Source organism: Acomys minous, assembly GCF_964271855.1.
Source record: "Acomys minous genome assembly, chromosome: 10".
NCBI classification, from domain to species: Eukaryota; Metazoa; Chordata; class Mammalia; order Rodentia; family Muridae; genus Acomys; species Acomys minous.
In genome coordinates, this window is record NC_140491.1 from 78369419 (window position 1) to 78397138 (window position 27720).

General features: G+C 38.0%; 1 protein-coding gene across 5 annotated transcripts in view; it reads right to left on the reverse strand.

The window, feature by feature from the left end:
- Positions 1-27720, reverse strand: part of LRP1B (LDL receptor related protein 1B) — a 1938012-nt gene that overhangs the window by 529570 nt on the left and 1380722 nt on the right. For all 5 annotated transcript variants that reach the window (XM_084800259.1, XM_084800256.1, XM_084800258.1 and 2 more), the window contains one exon: positions 4040-4180. In XM_084800259.1, the coding sequence (XP_084656385.1) occupies positions 4040-4180 (141 nt within the window). The remainder of the gene's footprint in view (positions 1-4039; positions 4181-27720) is intronic.

A 27720-nucleotide genomic window follows, 5' to 3' on the forward strand; every position in this document is an offset into this window, starting at 1 on the left:
CTCCGTGGGAGATTCAAAATGCCAACTCACTTCATCATTTCTCAACCTCTGAAATCAAGACTGCCGAACAGGATTTAATTGTTCAATAGTATCTGTCACTATCTTTGTCATTTTTGAAGTATGAAATATTCTCAATTTGGGAGATTGCTTATCAAGGTATTGAGCACATTCTCAACTCATTTCTTTACCCATAGCTCAGCAATATCGAATCCCTTACGAGTAACTTGGAAGTTTTAAAGCAATTCCGTGTATCTTTTATGTGAACTAGTGAAGGCAGCTGCCCCTTGTTCTCAAGGTGACTTAAAGTGACAGTTCAGATCTCTGATGTTTCCAACAAGAAAACAACTATATTAACAACCCTGTACTAACTATAAACTGGCTGTGCACGTTTTTACGGAAAGCATGTTAAATTAATATGTTAAATTAATGCTGGTCCCTACATATATATGGTAGATGAGGTTTTCTTCAATTAACAGGAACAACTGAAGCCTAAGAAATGGGCAAGTGGCATTTCAACATAAAGTTTAAAGGAAGAGCACGTAGTGCTGAGGGAGATGAAGAAGCCAGGGGAAACAGTACAAGAAATAGAAAGAGCACACAAAAGAAAGAGAATATGAGAAATTATATTAATATTAGCAGAAGTATGGGAAAGTAGAAAACAAAACTGCAACTATTGGGGTGTAGTGCTACTACAATGCAGGCAAAATATCTTATACATATTTGTTGATAACTAAGATTCATGTGTTTTAACACACTTGTATAACAACAACATACATTTCACATATAGCTTCTTGTGGAGAGAAAATGTAGAAAATAATGTGACATTAGTCTTACTAAATGTGTTTCCTTTTAGTATATAAAGATGCAAAAAGGAAGCAATTGCAGTAATTTTAAAGTAGTTATTTTCATAGTGATTATCAAGCTACAAGTAGTAGTTTGGATTAATATTTTGTAGTGAGATTGATGATCACAACTCATACCTCAAATGACAGGTGGAGAGGGAAAGTCCATTTGACTAAAAAATCCTCAACTCTCCAGTGATCCGCATCAAAAATGATAAATGAGGCTGTTAATTGTACTTTGAAATCCAAAGAGGTAATAGTGCTAACACCTTAAAGAGCCCTAAATCGCTCATATTTCATTCTAATGAAGCCTTCAAGCCACCGACAGTGATTCTGTTAATGGCGTTGTCTTTTGAACAGATGCTTTTATCAGCATTTTCCAGTGAGAACAGTGTAGTCTAAGAGGTAGGGTTCTACTTGGACACTTTTGTGGTGCATATATTGCTCAATGGTACCTATAGGGTCAAATCTTCCAGAAGACTGAAGTGTAGCTAACAAATGCAGAATCAAGAATCACATTCTCCTGAAATTTCTATCAGAAGCACTATCCACAATATTGTTACGCAGTTTCATAGAAAGTGTGTGTTGTTCATGTCTTGAAGGAACAATGCAGCCTTGTTTCTAGGTATCTTGTTTGGAATTGCTGCTTCCTCTAAGCCTATATTGTTTATTGAAATATAGAAAAATATTGCTTAGTTACTAGTGGAAACCTACATTATTACATACAGTGATTTCAAAACTGCCAAAAGTTGCCAATGTATCAAAAACTGAATACACAAAATATCCATACATTTTCTAATAAAATTAATATATATTGTTTAACATATTAAGTACAATTGGCTAATCTTACTTAACCTGTTGACTAGCCTTAGCCGTTGGGGGAGAAGAATGCCAGTCTTTAAGCAATCAAAACCATACGCTTTTGAGGCTCAGCGGATGGAACTCTTATACTGTTGGTGAAATACAAACTAACCTAGCTATTATGTACCTCGGTAGGGAGGCTCAACAACTAAAATAAAAATGGAACTATCATGTGACCCAGTCACACAACTCCTGAGTATATTCTTTATATGACTCTCAATTGACATCCTGCAGACATTCTTGCACCGATATGTTTTTTACATTATTACAATATGTAAGCCATAAAATCAGCCTCAGCCTATATCTCTACTAACAGCTGAGAAAGTACACACACACACACACACACACACACACACACACACACACACACAAAAAAAAAAAATGCAAGGTTATTTAGCTATAAAGAACAATAAAATGGTGCTTCTCTACATTTGGCTTGTTTTTGAAAAAAAAAAAGATACATCTAGAGATGAGTACAGTAGGCAAAATAAGCCCAAATCAGGAAGAAACACATAACACGTTATTCTCTTATAATTTTCACATAATATGACAGCAGAAATGAGATTGCAAGAAAGAAGGGGACTACAGGGAAGAAGGAAATGAAAAGGTGACAATAGATATAGGAGTGAATAAATAAAAATATTAAGAGAAAATTAAATATTATGGAAGGAATGAAGATTTGTGCATGTGGGTCATCTGTGATTTGTTGTCTTCTCAAGAATGTATTTTTCTTTGATCTCAGCAAGGAATCTAGACCAAAATTTCAGTCTTTGAAAGGGATTTCAGGAACCACTGCCGTTTCTATTGTGTCTACTGATGCTTAGGTGGATTGTAATGGGAGTCACCAGCAAACCCTGCCTGCTGGAATTCTGTACTTTTCTTATGAAACAGAGAGAGCCCATTAGCACCCTTTCTTCTTCTAATTTTGTCTGATTTGGTCTACAAATCCCAAGTTATTTGGATTAAATCTTTTTTTTGTAAATGTGCAAATTCAATTTCAAAATCTGCTGTGAGAAGAGAAGGTAAGGGTTTTCATGGCAGAAACTTAGATAAGGAAGTAGCATATGAAGAGCATTTAAGGTAGCTGTGTGTGTGTGTGTGTGTGTGTGTGTGTGTGTGTGTGTGTGTGTGTGTGTAGAATGATCTAAGGAAGTAGTTCACAGAGAAGTATTTGAGAAAGTAGTATGCTTATATGAAGAAGAAGTTTCATTCTCAGTAAAGGATTATGGTAATGTCATGGATCCTACAGCAAAAATGAAGAAGGAACTAGCATGTGCTCAGCTGCACTGGCCGGATCTCTAATCCACTTGCCATCTGGGCACTGAGACAATTCTACCTCTGTAAACCATCTGCTAGTTTTCACTCCATTTCACTGGACACCATTTGCACAGGTGAAACAAAAACGCAAATGTGCAGGGCCAAACAATATTGTGCGTTAAGATATGAAATTCTCATGTCAACAGGGTATATTTGAAGACCACTGGACTAGATACATAGTATATAAATTTTTATTTGGTATTTTTTTCTTATATCTGTAATAGGATTTTTCTACTTCATAGGTTCTTCTTCCACCCTTCCCCACCTCTTTTCTTTTCCCTTTCACCACTACATATGAGATGGAGAGGAAAAGAAAGAAATCCCTAAATAATGTTGCGGTTGGAAAGGGCATGGCATTTTCATTAGATTACTCCCTGCTGATTAGGATGGTAGAGCTTTTGGGCAGATTTGATCTTTGCCATCAGGACATCTATTATTTTTGTTGTTGTTGGTTCTTCTTTGTGCATGACTGTTTAATATATCATGACCAACAACAAACAACCCACCACCTACTCCCCCACTGAGGCTTCAGCATTTATATACTCTCTGAAAATTTCTCAAAATTCCAAACATCACACAATTGCAGAAACTAAAGCTGGCAAAAATCATGCTCTGCTAGACCACATGGCCAGTTATATAGTCATCTGCAAAGCAGCCCCGTATCTCCATACCTGGGCTTAAAACAAAAACATATTTTTTCTAATATTTCTGTACTTTTAAAGAAATGAAAATTACAAAAAGATTGCACTACATATATCTGTAGTTTTTGATGAAGTAATGAATAAAATATCAAGGAAAAAAGTAAGAATCCTATACAGCAGCCTTGCCAGTGTTTTAAAAGTCATTATGCATCTTAGGTGAAAACAATTTTTCTTCAATATTACACACAGTTTACTCCCCTCCAACCCCTGTAGGTAAAGGTTAGAATAGGACCAGCCAATTGCTTAACTGGGAAAGCTTGGGAAAGGAGAGAGCACCTTACTTAAACAGTGTCACAGATTCCCCGCAGAGGGACATACCTTGTTGTGTTTCTTTGTCATACACTTTCATGTGAACGACTCCGGAAGTCTTATTGCGCAGGATGGTGGGATTTCTTCCATCTCTTTTGTTACAGGTGCCCAGGTGAGCTGAGTTTTGGTCTGCCCACCAGAGTTTCTTATCTACATAGAAGAAAGAATTACTTTCTTTCAGAAGTGTCATCTTACAAATTAATATAAAAGTTAATGAAACATAATACTTTCTGATTCACTTTGTTATATTTCAAGTAATTTATAAGCAACCCCTGAAATCACATTTTGTGCTAAAAACAAACAAACAAACAAACAAACAAACTGCAAAACACACTGATGAGGTGTTGCTCAAGTTTCCTCCCTCCTTCCACAGCAAAGTATAACTCTCTTTAACTCTGTCTCTCTCTCCTTCTTTCTCCCTCCCTCTCTTTATCCCTCCCTCTCTCTTTTTATTTTTTTATTTTATATATTTATTTGTTTTTGTTTTTTTGAGACAGGGTTTCTCTGTGTGGCCTTGGCAATCCTTGACAAACTTTGTAGACCAAGCTGGCCTCGAACTCACAGCAATCCACCTGCCTCTGCCTCCTGAGTGCTGGGATTAAAGGCTTGCACCATTACTGCCTGGCTTCTTTCTTTCTTTCTTTCTTTCTTTCTTTCTTTCTTTCTTTCTTTCTTTCTTTCTTTGCTTTTTAGTGATTTACAGCTTCTCTCCCTCTAACTAAAATAGTCAAGATTAGGCAGTGAACAAGACTATTAAAAAAAGTTGGTGAAATGTATTTGAATGAGGATGTCAAGGTCCAACCTCACCAAGCAGAAGAACTTGGCAACTTTGGCCATGTGCTTCTGACTTTAGAGTCAAGGATACAAGAAAGGAGCTAGGGAATATCTCTCCACAGCTAAGGAAGTCTACCGAGGCCAGGCATGTGTCAGAGGTGTCTCTGTGTAGATGCCCAGGGAAACCGTTGTGTGAAGCTGTGAAAGTGAAGCCTGGATTTTGTTGAAGACCCCAAGATTTTGAGGATCCCAGATTTGGGATCTTGGATACCTTCTAAGGAGAGCTGCTAACATGCCCAAGAGAGAAGTGTCTTACAGTCAACAAAGCTGAAAACAGTTGAAGATCTGAAGAGCATTTTGACATGCCCTGCTGTTTTATGGTCTCGGTTTGTTCTAGTATATTCTCACCTTGATCTTTTTACTCCCTTTTGGAATGATTGCATATATCTTATACCATTATATAGTGTAAGTATGGGATTTTCTTTTTTTTCTTTTGATTTTGCAGGGCTTTGCAGTTAAGATATTGTTATGAGTTTCCAAAGAGACTTTAAACTTTAGTCTTTTAAACAGTATTCAGATTGTTATAAACTATGGATCGTGATTTTTGAAGTTGTACTCAATATATTTTTTCATTACGATATGGCTACATGCCTATTGAAGCCAAAGAGTGGAATACAGAGGTTTAAATAAGAATGGTTCCCATAGGTTCATGTATTTGAATGCTTGGTATCCAGGGAGTGATTCTACTAGAAGGTATGGCCTTGTGGAGAAGGTGTGCCCTTGTGGTAGGAAGTACAGAACTTGGGATGAGCTTTGGGTTTTTCAAATACTCAAGCTAGGCCCTGTGCTCTTTCTTCCTGCCAATCCAGTTGTAGAACACTCACCTCCCTCTTCAGTACCATGTCTGGTTGTGTCCCACTGTGCTTATCACCATGATGATAAGGGACTAAACCTCTGAAACTATAGCCAGCCACACCACTGTTTCTTTATACCAGTTAACATGATTGTGGAGTCTCCTCACAGCAATAGAAGATTGAGTAAGATATATGAGTATAGATATTTTGATTAAATATTGAAAATTTTTTTTACATATACATTTATATTACTACACATATATACAATAAACAGCCTATAGCAAGAAGAACCATGACACAATCAGGAATTATATAAAGTTACATTCTTAGTGTTTGGCTATTTGTGTTCCACAGCCTTGAACAAACATCTTTCCTATCTTGGTGCATCTAAAGTTCTTAATGTAAATCAGTATCTATCATATCTAATCATTATCAACTTAAGACATCTATCTGGACCTAAAAAATATCTTTACCCCTCAACAGCTAAGCTTAACTGTAAAAAAAGTCCTCATTTCTACTACAGACAGAATTCTGCCTTAAAAAGGGCAAGCTTAGATGCAAGCCGAGTCGACGGCCAAACTCTGCCAAGACAGGGCAAGCAAGTCCTCAATAGTTCCTGCCTCACAAATATGTCTGTCAGATATATTGCGCCAGAAGGCTGAAGAAAATGCTCCAACATTATGTAGAGTTTTGGCTGACTGTTCAGGCATCAAACTGTCTCTGTCATCTTCTCATTTGGGAAGCTACACTCCCAGTATACTCAGGTAATCAATTTTATTCCTTCTCAAGTTTCTGATGGGGTTGAAGACCAAATAGTTTAGTGAGGTAACCCAGACCCAGAAAGACATGCATGGTATAAACTCACTCATAAGCAGACATTAGCCACATAATACAGGATAACACCACTACAATACAAAGACTGAAACATCAAACATGTATGATGTGAACCTAGACCCTCTGCTCAGATATAGTAGCACAGTCTCCTTGTGTGTTCTACAATGTGGAGAGTAGGGACTAATTTGGACATGTACTCTGGCCACTGAACTTTGATCACTTCCCCTGGCAGAGTAGCCTTGCCAGGCTACAGAGGAAGAGGTTACAGGTAACACAGATTTTATTGCTTCTATATTTAAACATGAACATAATCCAACATTATAGCTAATGTGAAACTAAGAGATATTGTTCCAGTTTTTGATTTCCTAACACTATGGAAGTTTTTTGTTTAATTATGTTTATTTTTAACATATACATTTATATCATTACACATGAATAAAATAAACTATATGCAGCAGGAAGAACCATGAGACAATCAGAAATTATATAAATGTTACATTCATACTGATTTGGCAATTTGTATTTGTCAACTAAACATCTTTCCTAGCTTGTAGGGTCTAAATTTTAAATTGAAAATCAATATCTATCATATTTCATCTCTATTAACTTAAAACATCTATCTTGATCTAAAAATATCTTAATCCGTAACCTACTAAGCTTAATTGAAAGACTAAACTATCTGGTCTTCAACTCCATCAGAGATTTGAGAAGGAATAAACCTTAAATACCTGACTGAGCATGAATTTCAGGTAAGCAGCTTCCAAAATGAAAAAATGAGTGAGACAGTTTACTGCCTGAACAGTCATGCAACACTCTATAATGTTGAAGCATCATCTTCAGCCTTCTGGGTCAATACATCTGACAGACATATTTGTGAGGCGGGAACTATTGAAGACTTCCTTACCCTGTCTTGGCAGAGTTTGGCCATTGACTCTGCCTACAACTAAACTTGCCTATGTTCAGGCAGAATTCTGCTGTGGCAGAAATGAAGACATTTTGCCCAGTGGCTGGTTTGCCACATTTGAAGCCAACCTCATAAGGATTTTCTTCACTGCTCATCATCTTCTTTGAGGCAGGCTGGGTGTTGCCCAGAGCTAACTTGACTTGTTGTTAAAGAATGTTTAGAATAATAAAAACATCTTTAAATGCCATATTCTGTAGGTCTCTGAGGCTTTTGAAGAATTTATTCAACTATTTTATTTTATATATCTATAGAATCATATCTATCTATTGGACCTAGAATATATATTCTTATAAAATTAGACTAGTATTTGACATGACATCAATATATGGAATTCAATACCATTGAACTAAAAAAAACCTTATTTCTGAGTAACAACTAAGGCCTTGAGATGAAGAGTAGATTCAATAATCTACTTTTTGTTCTCTTCTCCCTCTATATTTCTATATCCTCCTTTCTTTTCAAGTTCTATCTTCTTACCCACAAAAGAAAGATAAAGGAAAAGAGAGATGTCACTAGGTACAATGTAGTTTCCTCTCTGTTGGTTATAAGATATTATCGGTCTTATACACAGTGTGGAAGTTTTTAAGTGCTATATTCTCTACTGAATTCTGTACAATGATAGATGTACAGAACATATACATATGTTATATATACAGGTATAATATTTCTTATATAGTGTACTCATCTTTTCTTTACATTTTGAGACAGGGTCTCTTTGTGTAGCTTTGGCTGTCCTGAACTCACTTTGTAGACCAGGCTGGCCTCAAACTGACTGCAATCTGCCTGCCTTTGCCTCCTGAGTGCTGTAGTTAAAGGTGTGTGCCACTGCCAGGCTTGTTTATGCATCTCTTTATAAATTTTTATTAATTTATATTTCTAGTAATCTACTCATAACTTAAATTCTATAAGAAAATAAAAAGTTACACAAGAAAAGCTCAGTAATCAAACATGAATTAGTATAATAAAGATAAATATAGTCTCTCTGGTGTTATTAATCTTATTTTCTTTTTAAGTGACTCAGCTTTTAAATCATTGTACCAAAAAACAAGCAAAGGTAATCTTAATATACAAGTTTACATTTTCATCAATATTTCAAATCAGTCTTTAAACAAAACATGAAGTCTATAAGTGTAATGCAGAGAATTACATGCATGTTTTACATATATGTAACAAATTTTCAGTGCAGAGGTATAGTTGTTGAAAGTGATTAGACACAATCCTAACAAGATGAAATTGGGAACAAATTTCTCATCATAAAATTATATAACTAAATATCATTTTCAAAGAAACAGAATATTAAGTGCAATATATTATACTGTACATATAAATGGGCAGTGGGTTTTAATGGCTCATGCCTATAATCCAAACTCTTGGGAAAAAGCTAAGCCACCCCCAACTCTCTAGGTTACTTTGTTGTTGTTGTTGTTGTTGTTGTTGTTATTTAAGGAGATCAGGAAACATAGAAGAAAACAGATTCCTCTCTTGATCACAGGAAGGTAGCCCATGTAGATCTCTTGTTAATTTAGCAGCAGTTAGTGCTGGTAGAAAACACACAACTACGGAACTATGGGCAACAATCAAAAATACTCATATGCCTCTATGATCACCCAAACAGCAGAAATGGCCCTGTGACACACCTATATTTTGTGGGGGGGTGTGGCCTGTTGGAGTGGAACAGCCATGTGGAGTCACTGAGGGCGATTAGCTCTCTGCAGATGGGTACAGAGATAAATACATGGAAAGGGTTTGAACTAAGGAACCACAACCTTGGCAACTATTACCAGATCATCCCTATTCCCTGAAAGTCTGTGAAAATCTGAACAGAAGGTACTCTGTGGTGACCAGTGTGAAGCTAAGAGCAGAAGAATCATGGGAAACTCTTCTAGTCCTTCAATACTATGTCCTCAGACAGGATGATGGCTCAGCAGTGTAAACTTAACAAGCTGGGCTCCATCCTCAGATCCCTGATGAGAAAGAGAATCAACTTCTTAAAATCATCCTCTGACTACACAAATACCTGAGTGTGCTCGCATGTTCACTCACACACATACTTTAAATACAGGCATATCCTTAATCATCACTGAAAGACCCTACCACTACTTCAAATTCATAACTCTCTAATATTTTAGGATTGAGTTGATCACTGCACTTGAGTTCTTTTTCTAACTCTCAGGTCTTATTACCTAATAATAACCACTGACTTGTTCATTTAATCAATCCTATGTATCACTGGGATATGAACATGATTCTGGGAGTGTTCCCTGAGGTTTTATGTATGCTCAAATTGGATTTCTGTTGCAAAGGGGATAGTTATAACTCAACCATGTGCTAGGATGTGGGGGCTTTGGGTGTCATTGAGCAGGACATTGTGATTCAAGTGGAGACCCCTTGATTCAATCCCCACTGCTCAAATAGAGGGCACAGAAAGAAGAATGTAAAGGAGGAGGGAAAGGTAAGAATGCATAAACATAAGTATCTCTGTCTCTGTTCCACAGGTTTTCCGCATCCTGGGACCAGTCAGAAAGACCATCACCAGGCAAGGCTTCTCAGCATTGGCCTTGTGAACTCACGAACCATTATAAAACTTCTTTTACATAAGACTTACAAAGTATATAATATTGTTCTATTAATAACATGTCATATTCTCATATTGGTTCTTATTACTTCTAAAATACTCTCTTAAGTGACACAGGGAAAACAAGCAATTGTCTGACTTTCTAGAGCTTATGTTTTAGTGGAGGGAAAAACCTGAAATATTCAACCATGAGGAAAAGGTAGATAAAGGTGAAGATGCACAGAGGGAAGATAATGAGCAGAGTTTCAGCGTTTGCTTCTACATGTTCATGAGCACATCCTTTAGGCAGCCTGTTCTTCAGGGAAGCGGCTGACTGTACTGTATGCTGCTGTGGCTGCCACCTGCTTCATTTGCAGTGAGTTCTGCCTCTGCCGAGAGAACTGCAAGCCTTTCCATTTGTTTGTGCTGTGTTACTTTGACTAGTTCTGACTTTATAAAGATATGAAAATGCCTGAACCTGAGGAACCCACCTTGAACTTCCTTGTATTCTTCACAGTGTCCTGTATTCTTTTAAACTGAACATAACATAGAAATTCCCTAACCACCTGTAAAATTAATGAGGAATAAACCGTAACTTAGAAAACAGTTAAGTCCACTGGGTCCTTCTGTCAAAATAGCTTTTTAGAATATTATCCTTTTTAAGGATTCTTTCACATTAAAAAAAAAAAAAAAACAAAACAAAAAACTTTGCTTTTTGACTGTAATTACTACTGGTAGCATTGTTACTTTTGTTTCTTAACCTACTCTTTTGTGTCAAGTTGACATGAAAATGCAAGTCAAGCGTGGTGGCACACATCTTTAATCTCAGCACTTGGAGGCAAAGGCAGGTAGCTCTCTGAGTTGGAGCCAGCCTGGTATACAAAGCAAGTTCTAGGATAGCTAAGGGTTATGTAGAGAAACCATGTCTTGAAAAAAAATATCAGCAACAACAGAGACATGAATATGCTAGGAAGTTTTTGAATTAAAAAGCAGCTTCCACTATAGGTAATAATGACTAAATACAATTTCAGTGCTGTGGTTATATGGGACATGCTTCTAACTCATAGGATGTTAGAGTCTTTAAAAAGGTAATTAACTTGTACTGTGCTATAAACAGGACCCTTTGCATTAGTGACTTTTTACATTAATGTGAGCTGCACACTGAAAAGAAAACACTTATTTTGGCTGAGTTTCAGAGAACCACGTTCACAGCCTCTCACATATTGGAGAAGTCTTGAGGGTAGAAGTGCTTCCATATAAGCAGCTTGCCCCTAGGTTGCTTAGCAACATCTGACGTCATCACCTGCCTGCCACTAAGGGGTGGCAGGGCCCCAGGATAAATGGACAAACCTGTCATCTGTACCTATCTTACTTTGTCTCTCTCATCTCGTACTTTCTGTGTAGGCGCCCCTTTTTCTGCCTGTCTCTCTGTTTCTGTCTCTCCCCACCCTCGTGGCCCACTCAAGGTTCTAACTCCTCTCCACTTCTCTCCAAATAAATCTCTCCACATTCATATCTGTTGCATACCATCTTGTTTCAAACCTAACAAAAAGTGTGTAGCAGAGGATTGGATTGGGCTTTCCGGAAGTAATCTGAGCTGGTTAATGGTTATGGATGCTTAGACAAGGTATTTAGGGATCAGTTGTAGTACGGCGTGATTTAAATTACTGTGTTTTCGTGATCTCATTGATAAGCAGTAGGCATGTGACAGAGACTCTTGACAGTCAACTTGATTAGAATGGGAACTACACAGATGATTATACAGCCCACCACGGGCTATGCTTGTGAGAACTTTCCAAGATGAAATCAACTGGACAGGATGGCCCACTCAGAGTGGGTCACAATTTCAGACACTGGAGCTGATGGGATAAACAAACAAACAAATAAAACAAAAGCATAAAGTCCAGTAGAGATGGCATCCTTTCAGCTTCCTGACCAACATGGTGTCAACTGCTCTGCCCATTTTCCTTCACATCACAATGGACCAAAACCATAAATCTTAGTAATTTTTAAAAAAAAAAAATCATCTTAGGTTGCTTCTGGCAAGGATTTAGCACACAGAGGAAAAACTAACAAAGACACAAAATTAAAGATTTACAGTATGTATTTCAACGACTGTACTCTGTGATAGCACAAATTATCAAATTTCTACCCTTTTAAAATGGTCAGAATACATGTTTTAATAAATTATACTATAGTCATTGAAATCTACTATGTAAAATTAGATTGTCTTAAAAACCTAGACATTTACATCTAAAGTAAAAAGAAATGCAGCATGATGTATAGAATGATGGTTTATTTAGATATATTAAAAATAATGTTTGGTTGAAATTTTGGTCTAAGTACTGTATATATTATGTAATGATTTCATTGTTTCTAGTCTCTTATAGAACACTAAAACTTAAGATAAAGTACAAGTTAATTTACTCTGGAAATCCAGAATTGCTCTGAAATTGTGGGCCTGGAATATCTAAAGAAAGGGCATGGGTGTGATGGAGAGAGGGAAGGTGTTTGGTGGAAGAGCAGTAAGAGCCCTGTGCCCAGGATCAGTGACCTCCCTGGCGTCTGTGCTTGTCTGACACGGAGAGCCGAGAGGGACACTGAGCAGGAAATGGGTGGCAATCTATGTTAGCCTGAGCTGCCGGCATCTGGGCTTGATTGACCACACAGTGCTGGTTCCAGCTAAGGTGGAGCTGGTATCGGCTGCAGTGATACACTTCCAGACTTTTCTCCTGTGCCGATGCTGCCGCTTCAGTGACTTTATCTGAAACAGACCTCTGAAGCAGCTGGGGGACTTTGGGAAACGTGTCAGTTTCCATCCCTAGAGACTATCTCTGAGTGGCTTTGGCCTTTTGCATGGCATTAAGAATATGCACGATCTCTCATTATACTAATGTGTAGCTAAGGTTACGATTCACAGTCTTCCTGCTAAATAAGAGGCCCTCACTCCTTACTTTATTCATTTAAGGAAAGTGGCACCCAGGCTACCTGAAGATATTAAGAGGTTTTGCATTTGAGGAAAACTGCCTAGACCAGTGCTTTCAAGACAGAGATAATTGATAGATTCTTTTTCTATATACAGAAGCCTTTTCAGTATGATTATTGTAGATGATATGTAAACAATTTCCAGCTCTCAGAAATAAAAGGAAACAGCCAAGAAGCACTAAACACTAACAAGATCCCTGCCATATGTCAGGTGTTCATTACCAGAATGAAATACCAGTACCAGACTAACTTTAAAAAGAAAAAAAGCTTATTTAGTTCAGAGTTTTCTATTCCACATAGCACTGGGCTAGTTCTATGGTGGGGTGAATTCTTGGTGTGTCATACCATGTCAAATATCAATGAGATTCTACACAGAAGCAAGAAAAGTAAAGCTCAAGGCAGTCACCAGAGAGAGGCAGGATTTGTTTCTCTTATCATAGTTCTGTTGAGATAACTCAAATATCCCTGGAGAACTATCCTCTAATGTCAGTCCCCAATGACCAAGGACCTCCTAGCAGTTTCATTTCTTAAAGGCTTCACAGCATCTCCCAATACTGCCACCTTAGGGACCAATCTCTCAACACGCAGACTCTTTGAAGACAGAAAGGAAAATATGTAGAGTACAAATAAGCAGTATGAAAAAGAAAGTAAAACAGAAAAAATTAATTTTTTTTCTGGAATATATTAATTATGATCTGACAAGACATCTCCAAAAAGCAGTTAATTTTGAAGGAAAATGTGCAACGGTTCGGTAGACTACAGACGTGTCTACAGAGCATAATGAGACTGTTATTTATAATTATGCAGGGGCCATTGTATTTTTATGCTATACCTATTATGAGTCAGGACCGCCCTTCCACCTGGACAGTGAGAGGCAGCAGTGTCTGCACACAGCAGCCCTCAGCCTGCTAACCGCACCATGAGGGAGAGGCTTGCTGTGTGGTTCCTCAGAAGCCCAGTGCAAAAATCTATGTTTCTGTTGTCAGTAGGGAGAGTAGAAGTTTCTTTTCTTTACCTTTTCCAAGACTTCTTTCTTTCTCGAGAGTAATTTGGAGAGCAGCAAAGGTGGGGAGATAGCACAGCAGGACTCACTATTTGTTTTGAAGTGTTTGTGACCCTGAACTGACAGAGGTGGCCCTAAAAATCCTTGCAATTCATAGTGCTGGTGAGCAGCTTCCTTCAGTGAGCACTTAGGGTTGAGTCTCAGGTTACAGGGACAAAAACTTGAGGATGACAGGTCATTTAATTTTCAAGCTGATGGTTTGACTGTGTTGCCAATGAGCCAGCATTGGGTAGATGGTGAAGGCAGAATGACACAGACAGAGTGCGAGATGCACTGACAGAAACACATCGGCTCTCAGCGACTGCTTGCCAAGGTGTTTAGCAATAAAAATGGAAAAAGCAAGGTCACTTAGTAAAGACTGATGATCCCTGAAATCTCCCTCAGGGAAAGGAAGTGAGGAGGGTTTGGATGGGTTTGCACTACTTTTCCTATGCCTTTCCCTTGTGGCTTCCTATGGAATGAACTTTAGCCTTCCCAGTTGATATAAAGTTGGAGGAATGAGAACATGTCACTGTAAAATGTCACTTTGGGATTCAAATTTGAAAGTGCCCTACATGAAATGTTTCCCAGCTTTATGGCAGTGTAAACTGATCTACATTCAGCAGAAAATGCCCCACAGATTTTAAATGCTGTTCTCTTCCTGGAAAGGTCACAGGAAGGAAGATTTCTATAGCTACAAAATCCCTGAGTGATGTCACCCAAGCCCCACCCGCAGCTGCGGGCTCATAGGCTACTGTGTTCTGTAAGGCTTCTTTTTTCAAACAGCAGTGCAGCAGTGAGCAAGATGTAAGCCCACTTTAGGAAGAGAAGCACCCCATTTTGAACTAAAGGTGGCTGAGGAGCAGCAGCTACAAAAGTGCTCTACCCTCCTGTTCTTTGCTTTGAGGCAGAAAAGTTTCCCTTGTAGATGATATTAATCTCTCTTGTGAAAATACTCCTCTCTCCCACACAAAGAGAATGCCTAACATCCAAGTGTCAGTGCTGCAATGTGTGCACACAAGCAAGCTTTCCTTAACTCCCTTAGCTTCCGTTAGTTACTCCCACATATTTCCAAGTCATTTCCTTGTTATTTGTGTCTTTTGAAATTCCAAACTCTGCTCCTTTGTTAAAATGTGGCATAAGTCCAATTCTAACCACTCTGCTGAGCTTCATTTCTTTTCTGTGCGTCCCATGGGTCTAAAGTAATTTTAAATTGTCTTTTCTTCTGCTCATCTCGCTTCTACTGGTTTCATTCACAGCCCGCCAGACCCTGAACCTAAGAAGGTAGAAGAAAGCTTTTTCTCCCGCTTCTGTCATTTCTGGTCATGGATTTTGTTGAAATTACTGTTTTCTGTAGTGGGCATATTTAATTCATTTTCATGTTGCAGCGTTGAAGACCGCATCCAGTGTGTCACACATTCTGCACATGTGCTTTGTGCCTTACAGTTCCATGTAGATTTTCCTCACTATTGGAGACATCCAGAAGAAAACGTTGCACTTGTGGCAAGCACATTTCTTCTGTAGTAGGTCCCAGATAATTAGCCCCAGGAGACTGGCATCTTAAATTTTGTTTTAATGCTCTATGGAGAACCAGCTGACCTCCATTTTAGGCTTAAAATCCATCTTATAGTAAAGACAAACTAGGTTCATGCTAGTTTAGGATTAAATCTCTGCTTCTCAAGGATTGGGCTGTGCCCCACCTGTAACCTTAACTACAGATGGTCTGTACTGCCTGTTTCAGGAATGGCAATTATGTCTTTGTTTCAAAAAGTCATTTGTAACCATCTTGCAACCTTACCTTTGTTTCAAAAGTGTTGTTCTGGCCACAAATGACTACCTTGTTATGACTACCTGCTGTTATGCCAGCCTTGTAAGCATGTCTTTGTTTCAGGAGGTCTATAGGGCTAACTTGCTTTTCTGTAACTCAGCCTATTTTGCCCATCAAGTCCTTCATTTGGAAACTGCCTACACCCTAGCTGTATAAAAATCCCTGTCTTCCTCTCCTCCAATGGTGCCCTCTCTAATCCGACCTCAGGGGAAGGAAGCCAATGTACAGGAATAAAGATAAGCTTGCTTTAATAAACTGCTTGCTGTACTTAATTTGGCCACAATGCTTTCTGTTCTTACTCTTATCACTCCCATGTTTGAGATTAACATTTGGTCCTGAGTTTTAGGAGATGCTTCTTCTTCTTCTTCTTTTTTTTTTTTTTTGATGGAGGGCAAGGGGAGTGGATGCTCAATAAAATGAGAAAAAGTCTTGTGATTAAGCAATTATGATGGAGACAAGGTTGGTAAATGTCATTTGGAATGAAAGCAAGAAAGCTGATGTCTCAGCATATATTTCAGAGAAGAGGATACAGATGGAGCTCCGCATGGACCAGCAGAATTCAGTTGTTGAGTGATGTTTTATGGTATGTGTAAAGCTTATCCTTGTATTATTCAAATGCTGATTTTTATGCTGGAGTGAAGATCTGATTATAGTCAGGATTTTTGTATTGTCATTATGACAAAGCATCTCCTGTTTTAGTATTTTGTAAACAGTGTTCTCTATCACTTTCTGATCGGTCAAATAAAGAACTGGGCTGGAGAGTTAAGGCTGGACTTCTGGCCCAAAAGAGAGAGGTGTTTGTTGGCGGTGGGGGCTGGGGAGAGAAAGAGACTGAGATAGAGACAGAGACAGAGACAGAGAAGGGGACACAGAGAGATAGAGATAGAAACAGAGACAGAAAATTGTCATGAGGACAAGGATGAAGAAGCAGGAAATGGTCACATGGCATCTAGGCCAGGCCAGTATTGTCAGGTTTGAATAGCTGAGTTATCTGCCTAAATCTATTGTGAATAACTATAAGGTCCCTGTGCCATTATTCCGAGCAAGGGCCAGCATAGAAAAACCTTATGGTTATATTTGGTCACTGGACAGGCAGAGGGGCTAACACAAAGCTTGACAACTCACAACCCAGAAAGGGCTGCTGTTTCCAAACCTGCCTGGGGGCTGGGCAAGTAACTATTGAACTGGATGGGAACCACAGTTTTCTTTATCCCAGCCAAAAGGAAATAATAAATGCTTAGGTACAGCCAATTAAGTAATATAGTAGCATACATTGTATAAACCTTAAAATAATGTCATATAAAGGTTCATGAGCACATAAATGTTATAAACAATGCTTATACAAAATTGATATAGGAAGTAAAATCACTTGTAAATATATCTATACACACACATACACACATATATGTGTGTATGCATATATATATATATACATATATACTTATATATGTATAAATGTCTTGCATTTAAGCCTTTCACAGAATACTTTAAAGAACCAATTAAAGTATGTCATATAATTGAGCTATTTAGAGGAAGAGGTTTATGTAGCTCAGGACATCCTTAAACTGGTAGTATGCACAGTTCAGGATGGCTTCGAACTACAGATGTTTCTGCCACTGTCTGTCAAAGGTATCTCTTTAAATATTAGTATTTTTTCACCTTTTTTTTTCAATTTGCAACACTACCATTAGTCATATAATTATACTTTGTTTTCAATTACTCTAAATTTTCTTCAATATGTATTTCTTAATCATTTTTAAATACCAAATGAGGAGAGCAAGAAGCTATATCATTTCAGCCAGTATGAACATACTGTATATTATAAGGTTTCAATATATTAAAAATTACATTAAATGGCTGTTCTATCTTGGATAATTTAATACTCTGTCATTATTAAAATATGAATGCCATTATAGTTAGTACTCAGCTCTTGACATTGCCAAATAATTAATATTGTAAAATTTACTGACTAGAAATATATATATGATGGTGTAAATATCAATATATTACTAAGAAGAGGTTAAAGTCTGAATATTGTCATAAATAAATGATCTTTGGTGTTCCCATTTGCCATGTTTATGTCTTTTCAAATTATTTAATATGATATATTTATTCACTTGAAACTGAAAGCATTTAAAATACTCACATAAAAACATATTTCAGGAAAAATAATGCCCATTTAAATAACCAGGCATTAAAGTACTGTGTTATAGCACTCAGTTCTTTCTAATTGAATTGGATAAGATTACAGTTCACTTCACTGTATTCTTGAGTTGGAAAATACCCGCCTTTTTGTAGATGTGCACCACTTTGTAGTGTATTATTTTAATACTTTATTCCATTATGAATGTGGGTTAACAAATGATTTATAAAATGAGTAAAACTACATGTTCCTCCTATAGAAGACATCTCAGCAAGTGCCAGTAATTCATTGCTTCCAGAGCCTCTCTTTCTTACCTGGAAATCCACTGCATATGGACTTAGTGTATTAGAAAAAAAAATCAGAGTGATGATCTGGAGTAAAGACTGCAACAGCATTTACAAATGAAATGTTTATATTTGGGATTTTAAATGAGCTCTTATCTTACTTAAGGGATTTCACCCTGTAGCCCAGACTGTCCTAGAAGTTGCCCTGTAGCCTAGGTTCCCGCCTATCTTAACATCCCGAATGCTGATATTGTAGTTGTAAACCCTGTCTTGATGGGACTTTTGATATGATACAAAATCAGGATACCATGTTATCCTGAGAGAAATCCACATAAGGGATGCAACCATAACTCCTGGACACTTATTTCTATTGCTGCAGCCATGAGATGAGAATAAACACAACACAGGAAGCTTGTGGTAGAACCAAACAATGAGGACACAGAAAAAAAAAAATCCTGTAGCAACAGGGTATATCCTTCAGATGGTTCCTTCCCGTCCCCATCCTTAGTTCCTACTTTACAAACCAGCCACTAAGAAACACTCTCGAAGACACTGCCAGCTAAGACCCTTGGCACACCTCAATCCAATCAAGTTGGTACTGAAAATCAACCATCATATGCACTAAGCAGGGCCAAACTTTGAATAGAAATCTCACAAACAGAAATCACATACACAAGTTAGACCAAAGGAAAATGAAGTGTCAAGATTTAATTTGATTAGGAACGGCCTATTTTAAAATTCAAACTAGGGACGAACAGCTTATTTGACATATGGAAGCCGACCTTGACTCCAGGTACTCCTAGCACTTCTCAGCCCCTCCCTTTTATAGGGTGTGGCTGTTCTGCCCCACCCTTTACCCTGAACTCTCCACCCCAGGGGCTGGGCCTCCCTTCTCTCAGAGGCTCTTCCTTTTATAACCCAGATATTTGGTTATCTGCCCCTCTTTGCCTTTTTTTTTTTTCAAAGATATATATTATTTTATTAATTTGTTCTTGCTACATCTCAATGGTTATCCCATCCCTTGTCTCCTCCCATTCTTCCCTCCCTCTCATTTTCCCCTTATTCCCCTCCCCTATGACTGTTCCTGAGGGGGATTTCCTCCCCCTGTATATGTTCATAGGGTATCAAGTCTCTTCTTGGTAACCTGCTGTCCTTCCTCTGAGTGCCACCAGGTCTCCCCCTCCGGGGAAAATGGTCAAAGGTGAGGCACCAGAGTATGTGAGAAAGTCATATCCAACTCTCCACTCTACTGTGGAGAGTGTTCTGACCATTGGCTAGATCTGGGTAAGGGTTTAAAGTTTACCACCTGTATTGTCCTTGGCTGGTGCCTCAGTTTGAGCGGGACCCCTGGGCCCAAATCTGCCTATCATAATGTTCTATTTGTAGGTTTCTAGGACCCTCTGGATCCTTCTACTTTGCCATTCTCCCATAAAAAGAGTTTTATTGTGTATACAATGTGCATCAGATCACATTATAGATGGCTGTGAGCCACCATGTGGTTGCTGGGAAACGAACTCAGGACCTCTGGAAGAGTAGTCAGTGCTTTTAACCTCTGAGCCATCTCTCCAGCCCCCTCTCTTTACCTTTGACCTCCTGACTGCTGCGCAATGTTCCTCCCTCCTCTTTTTTTTTTTCCCCTCTCTCCTTACATATCCCAGTTGAGTCTGGTTGTCTACTCTGGATGCTCCCAGATGTCTCTGGTGCTAGCTATGCTCTTCCACATATCCATAGTAAACTTTCTTCTCCACCATACCTAGAAACAGTCATGTCCTTTCTTTTTCTTTTTTAATTATTTTCATTCGACTTAGAAATGCATGGACTTTTAAAAATGAAGCAAACATTTTACAGGGCTTGTCAAGTAACTGTCCAAAATAGAATTTAGCTAAGGAAAATGGGAACTATCCAACTTTCACATATGTGTATGTGTGGCTATATGTTCTTGTGGTTGCACTTGTAGGTAGGTGTCGTGTGTGTGTGTGTGTGTGTGTGTGTGTGTGTGTGTGTGTGTGTGTGTGTGTATAGCAGTCCCACTTGTCTCACTGAAGAAAGTATTTCACTAGCCAGGTGCTCTATGGCTTCTCCACATCCCCAGTGCTGGGAATACGGGTGTTTGCCATGACACACAACACCCATACTTTGTATGTGAGCTGTAGAAATCAAACTCATCTTCATAGTTTAATGGCAAGTACTTAAGACCGGGCTACCTCCCTGACCCATGCAGCTCTTACATGTTCTGTGTTTAACAAAGAACAACATAAAAAAAATTATTCCACTACAGACAGTTTCTAGTCTTTCCCCACTAAAGGCAGCAGTCCTGTGGCTGATGAGGGAACCCAGCTTTCAAAATCTTTGTTCCCAAATTAAAATATTAGCATGACACAAGTATTGGCTTACCACTTACCATTAACACTAATTAACCTGTCCTCATATAATTAATTATAGGTCACGTAATACCCTCTTTCTTTTCATCTCTTCCTTCCTCTCTCTCTCCTCACTCTCTCTTCTCTCTCTCTCTCTCTCTCTCTCTCTCTCTCTCTCTCTCTCTCTCTCTCTCTCTCTCTGGTTTTTTGAGACAGGATTTCTCTGTTACATAGAGCCCTCTCTGTCCTGGACTCACTTTGTAGAGCAGGCTGGCCTCTAACTCACAGAGAACCACCTGCCTCTGCCTCCCTAGTGTTGGGACTAAAGGTGTGCACCACCACCCCTGGCTCAAATGTAACATCTATCAAACTTAACAGTCCCACTATTGGCCCCTGAATCTTGTTCATACTTAGTGCATTTGCATTAAAAATGATACAGAAAAAAATACAACCTAAAAATCTGAGTACATAGTATTTTGAAAAATACATGTTGCTTCTTTTTTCTAAAAATACTAAAAGGAAAATTTACAAATAGCTCTTTGTGGTTTATAAATTATGTGTTATTCTGCGTGCTTGTAATCTGAAAAGCTGATTGTCCCAATCAGGACTGAAGCTAGTCCTTGGTCCAGTGTCTCCACATTGCAAGTTCTACATGCCTATCCATTAGGCAGTTGGCTGCCATTTTGAGGATCAGATTGGCTGTCAAGCTTAAGTCCAAGGACTTAACAATGACCTCAAAGCACAGATTTGTGGGGTCAGGAACTAAAATATGCCAAGAGGTCATCAACTACTTCTGATATATAAAGTTCAAGTCCTCCACTTAACGAGGAAATATAAATAATTGCATGTCTTGATTGATAGTTATATGCAACACAAGTCTGCTAGAGAACTTCTGAAGAAAAAAAAACCCATCAGTGTTTGGTTTACCATCACACGCAAAATATCAGCCGTATTTATATATAAAAATATAAACCACCTACCTCACTTCATGTCATCCTGAAGCCTGTGTCATATATTAAAACATCAAAAGAATGGTGGGGAGAGAGAAATAAAGCATTCTAAGAGAGATAGACCTTATTTACATCAGTGCATGAAGTTTAAATTGGTATATTTTACTATTCACTGTTTTTATTAACTTTGTAATCAAGCTACTTAGTACATTAGATTTTGTTCTAAATATCTATGCTTAGGAAAAAAGATTCCCAGTACATATGAGACTTGTTTTTCTGATGCTTTCAGGAACAGAGTTTTGGAAGGTTTCCACAAGTACAAAAGAAGATTATTCTTACCCCCAAATTTGTTGTAAATAATAAGATTCTGTTTTTTCCTTTTTAAGTATTTAACCATTTCTGTTTAAATTAAAATGAAGACTCAAAGTAATTTATAGTAATTGCTACCTTATCTCAAAAATAGGCATCTCAAACATGTATTTTTAATAGTCTAAACACTGAACAATATAAATCTTCATTATGAAAATGATTCTTGATTGTTACCATTCAGCAGCTCACATGGGGGAATCGCAACTTAAATCCTGAGGAATGACAAAGCTGAGATGATTGATTATTTATGTTAATGACAATATTCTCTGGTCACTAATTATCATTTGATTACAAAAAGTGCCACGATGCAGCCCGCAGCTTGTGTTTATCCATTCTGCTAGACAATTAGCATTAAGAACAGCAACATGTCAGAACACAGCTTTTTAAGGTGACTAAAATTGCTAGAAAAATATCACATATAGTCCTTTAGAGATTTCTCATAGACTTTTAATGTAAATCTTGATGGGCTATTACTTTTTATTAATGCTGGTTGAGTACTTAGAGAAGACAACTATGCTCTATACTTAGTGCTGGGCAAATTGCCTGGATATACATCATATATTACTGTTACTTTAATGAATAGTGTTATGGCAATTAGAAGACTGATGGCATAGAAAATGTAGGTAGGTGCATTTGAAGCTCCTTGAGCTATGTGACATTGCTTAGAGTATACCACAGAGTAACATCACCCGTGATTTAAAAACAAAATTGCCAAAAATGCATAGTGTAATTATAGTACATTTAAAATAAGTTGTCTTCATGCCCTTAATCTCAGCACTTGGGAGGCGGAGATAGGCAGATTTCTGGGTTTGAGGCCAGCCTGATCTAAAGAGCCAGGACTACACAGAGGAACCTGTCTCCATAAGTCAAACAAACAAAAAGTGTATTCTACCTATCAAATGACACATGGACAAGAAACATGCTATTCAAATATAACAACCATACCACTGGATCTTTGATGAAAAGTTGCTATGATAAATTAATTTAGATACCATTGACTCAATATTCTAATAATTATAAAAAAAGGCCTAATATAATTTCAAATGATATTTCATAGATCCCAGAAACAAGGGGCAGCTGGAATTATACTTCTTGCTTTGAGGACTTGCTTTCAATAAGTCTGTGGTCATATGCCTCATAGTCTTTGCATATTTTCTGCTCAGTGATGTGTGTCAATACATGGCTTTAGAATACTGGAACCAAGAGAGTGCCTCCCCAAACACCAATATTTTTATAAATGAGTTGATTTTTGAAATATATATATATAGTTTCACCTGATGAAATAGTATTTTACGAACACAAATGTTCAAGTTTATAATTATAGAAGATCTGAAGTTTTGGTTTATTGTTTATATAAGCTTTAAGTGTAATGACTTGACATGTTTATATTAACTATAAGTCCCTCCTCATTCCTATAGAAATACATACTCATTAGTGACAACTCTGAGCATAATAGATGAGAAATAAGGGGAAGCTTTGAACAGAGGTAACCTCATCATTAGCAATCAAGCTGCATTCTCAGGCATCAACTATGGAGCCTTCCCCTTAGCTAGTCCCCACCAATCTTCTGGACTAAACTTTATTTCAGCAGGTCCATGATACCATCCTAAACATCTGATGTTTTTAAAGTCCTAGAGAAGAAAAGCAAGGTCTGTATTGGGAGCATTTACACAAGCAAAATGAACATTTATGTTTTCTTCAAGGCAATGCCACTGAAAATGAGGTTAGGGCCACTGAGGGATAACTTAGCAGGTGAAGCAGCTTCTGCCTAACCAGATGAGCTCACTTGGTCCTTCTGATTCTCTGGCTCCACACAATGCAAGGATCGTGGCTTTTGCAACACAGACACACACACACACACACACACACACACACACACACTCACACACACTCACACACTCACTCAAACACACACATACACACACAGTGTTATAATTCAGTGGTCTGCCCTTAGAGACCTAGTGACTGCAGGACACTTCCTCATTAGCTACCGAGCTGTGACACATTTCCACTGTTGCCACGAGTTGAGTACCCTCCCTATACACAGTCATTACATCCGCTTATAGAAAAGCCAGTGCCTCTTCTCCTGCTCCTTTCCCCTTCTACCCTCACTCAGAGACAGCCTGCACCTTCTGCTACCACCCCAGTAAATGTCTACCATGAGAGCTGCATGGTGTGATTTTGTGGTGCCCCTTGGATCCGACCAGCCAAGGTATCTTCAGCTTCTAAATCATAACACCCGGACTTCTAACATCCTTAACATATGCTGTAGCCCCAGGACTGTGATATAGGCCCAGAACAAATTTGAATTTCTTCAAATTCCATTATTTTTTAATATGTTACAGGCAAATTAGGTTTGGCTGTAATGCGTCCTTACTTGTATACAACATACAGCCGTCAAGCTTGCCCACTCACTGCCCCACTGTTCTTCTACCCGCCCCTTGCTCACTTCCTGCTTGCTGGGGATCACTCTTCTACTTTAGTCAGCTTTCACGATGAGAATGTAGCGCACGCAGGAAATATGCCATGTTTGATTCCAAATTTGCACTGTTATCTCCCCTTTATTTGTTCTTTTCTAGATATGTGATCTTCCCCAAGTTCCTTGAGATGTTTATGTACAGGATACTTCCCAGGGAGAGCTGCATACCTTAAGATTGTACTTAAGATGACAAAGATTTTTGCTTGCTTGCCCCAAGTTACCTGCACTCCCTCCATGTCTGACTGTGTCCCTCTAATCATCTCCAGGCTTTCTCACAAACTGCCCTTTTCAGTATGTCAGCTCCCTCAGCACTGGCAGGATTTGAGAAGTTTGTGCTCTCTTGTGAAGAATGGCAATATAGGACAACCTTTACGTACAAAAGTAAGATGAGAGGGATCCTGAATTTTTTTTCCTTAAATTAAATTTTAAAAAGATAATTTGGGTCTGGCTACCATAGTGCATGTGTGGAGGTCAGAGGACAGCTGGCAAGTGGACTTCAGGCACAAAACTTGCACTAGCAGGAGTGGTAGTGGACAGCTTGACCTCTTCAGTCATTTATACCCAGTCATCAGTCATATCTCTGTCTGTCTGTCTGTCTGTCTGTCTGTCTGTCTGTCTCTCTCTCTCTCTCTGTGTGTGTGTGTGTGTGTGTGTGTTTGTCCGTCTTTCTATGTCTGTCTGTCTTTCTCTTTCTGTCTGTCTCTCATCAGTAATGAGGCAACAATCACAAAAACTAGCTCTGTAAATATGTATGGCTGAGATGTTTATCACAATATTAATCCCAGGAATATGGTGTACACCTGAAGGGTACTGGCCAGCATATCTGAGAATGCTTTAAATGTCCCCATGAAACAGTCACCCAGCACTAATAATCTCTGGTGTAGAAAGAATAAACTGTTGTATGGAAATGGAGGTTGATTTATATTAGAAACCCAGCTTTGACGACAGGTGACCCCCACTTTTTCCACAAGTAATTCTATAGTCACATTATCTCCATGGCGTGGTTATGTCACTTGGCCCTAATGTGTAAATTAGCGTAAAATTAGATGCTCTCAAATAATAGTTACGAAGATAAATAATTCAGCATAGCGGTTAAAATTATATTATTAAAGCTTCCAGATGTGTGATAAAGAATGAACAATTTTGTACAGTATTTTAAAATCTAGTTATCTGAAATTAAAGCTATATTTTGGAAATACATCAATATATAAACAGACCTTTAGAGTGACTTAAACTGTGCTCATTTTCATCTGACCTAATTGTGTGTTGAAACTGTGACTACAGGTGATCACATTTGAAACATTTGAGTACGGGATGTTTGAGAGGTGAGAGGTTTGAGTTAAGGTCCTCATGACAGGATTAGAGGAATCACTGGGCATCTTGCTCTCCTAAGCAGAAAGAATCCTTACCAGGAATCTAGTCAAACTTGCAGAGATCTGAATTTGTTTTCAGTGTTAGAGGCTGAACTCAGGATGTTGTAATTTGTTTACCACTGCCGCCCCAGCCCGACACCTAATTCTGGGATTTGGACTGTCCAATTGCCAGAATTCCGAGGAAATACATTTCTATCATCCAAATGATTCAATCTGTGGTGTCTCACTGTGACTCTATAACTGAAGGTAATCTCACTTTCAGTAACTGTATAAATTCACTTTTTTTGGATGTTTTAGTCTATATTTGGTTATTGTTTTATAATGGATGTATCTAAGGGGTCTTATCTTTTCTAAGAATTTATGTTTTTACTAGTAGCATGGAAAGATAACTTCTTTATATTCTTCTTAATGCACACTTGACTCAATGCAAGTGCACAGACAGAACACATTTCTCAAGGAATGCATGCTTTAATGCGTCAGTCCTGACTAAGACAGCTCATAGCATATCTGGAAATCATGTAATCTTGAACAATTAATTTAGGCTGGCTCATTTCAGTTGGACCTCTAGAGGAAGCAATGTTAATGGTCCTTCTCCGGGGAATTTCTGTGAGAACTGTGTGCAGTACCACTTTTTTGTTTAGATGTTAGCTTTATTTTTCAAGAAAATTTCTCTGTGTAGGCTTGGATGTCTGGAACTCTGTTACCAGGCTGGCCTTGAACTCACAGATCTCCTATCTCTGCCTCAATAGTGCTGGGATTAAAGGTGTGCACCACTTTTGTAAATTAGAATTTTTTGTTGATATAGATCATCGATTATATTTTTTAAAATATTGGATGTATTTACTTTATTTTATATGTATGAATATTTTACCTGCATGTGCTCCATGCACATGCTTGGTCTCCAGAAAGGTCAGAAGAAGGCACTGGATCCCCTAGACTAAATGTATAGAAGATTGTGAGTCACCATGTGGGTACTATCACTAGAACCTCAGTCCTCTGCAAGAGTAATCTTTGGAGTTGCTAATTCATCCATTATTACTATGAACGTAGATAATGATGTTGGGTCTAGCTGTGAGACTACCTTTAATAATTTAAAACACTTCCAATATGGATGGTTTTATTTTTGAAATTTTGTTTTCTGTGTACTGTACTTTAGTACTTTAATAGCTTTTGTTCCATTAAGATGTTTAATTCCCTTGAGACCAGAGACTATACAATATATTCCTTCTTTATTGCATGTGTGCTTATAATATATGTAAGCATCATACCCGATATTTATATATAGATATAGATATATATCTTGCTTCTTATACTAAGGTTTATTTCAATAAACATTGACCTTTACACTTGTGGTCATTCTAATGAACATTTTCTTCCTTTTAAAATATAATTAGGATCATAGTTGCAGATGTTTTTTAAACTAGATAGTCATTTTTCTTTATTCATATGCCTTTTCCTGTTTATTAGAATGTTACTTTTAGGTGTTGACTATGTTATATACTTTTGAAATGTGGTCTCAGACTATGGAATGGAAAAAAATATGTTTGTGTGCATTACTGAAACAGAATAAATAGTATTGTGCTACTCTGGTTTATTGTTCATTTACAGGGTACCTGTCAAGCATGCAGAAGGCCCTTAGTTCAATTCCCCAAAATGAGAAATAAAAAGCATACTTTATATTAAGAAAAATTACAAGTAAGTTCAGTGGAGGGGAAAATATCAAATCACAGTAAAGGTGAAGTTGGACATTGTCCCACAGGGCACTGAGACTTCCCCCACTGTCCAGCCAAGACCCAAGCTTAGAACCACAGCAGTGCCTCTGACATAGCTGAACCATATCTAAAAGTAGAGAGAGTCACTACAGAAAATAGCACTAACTTGGATCCACTCCCAGAGC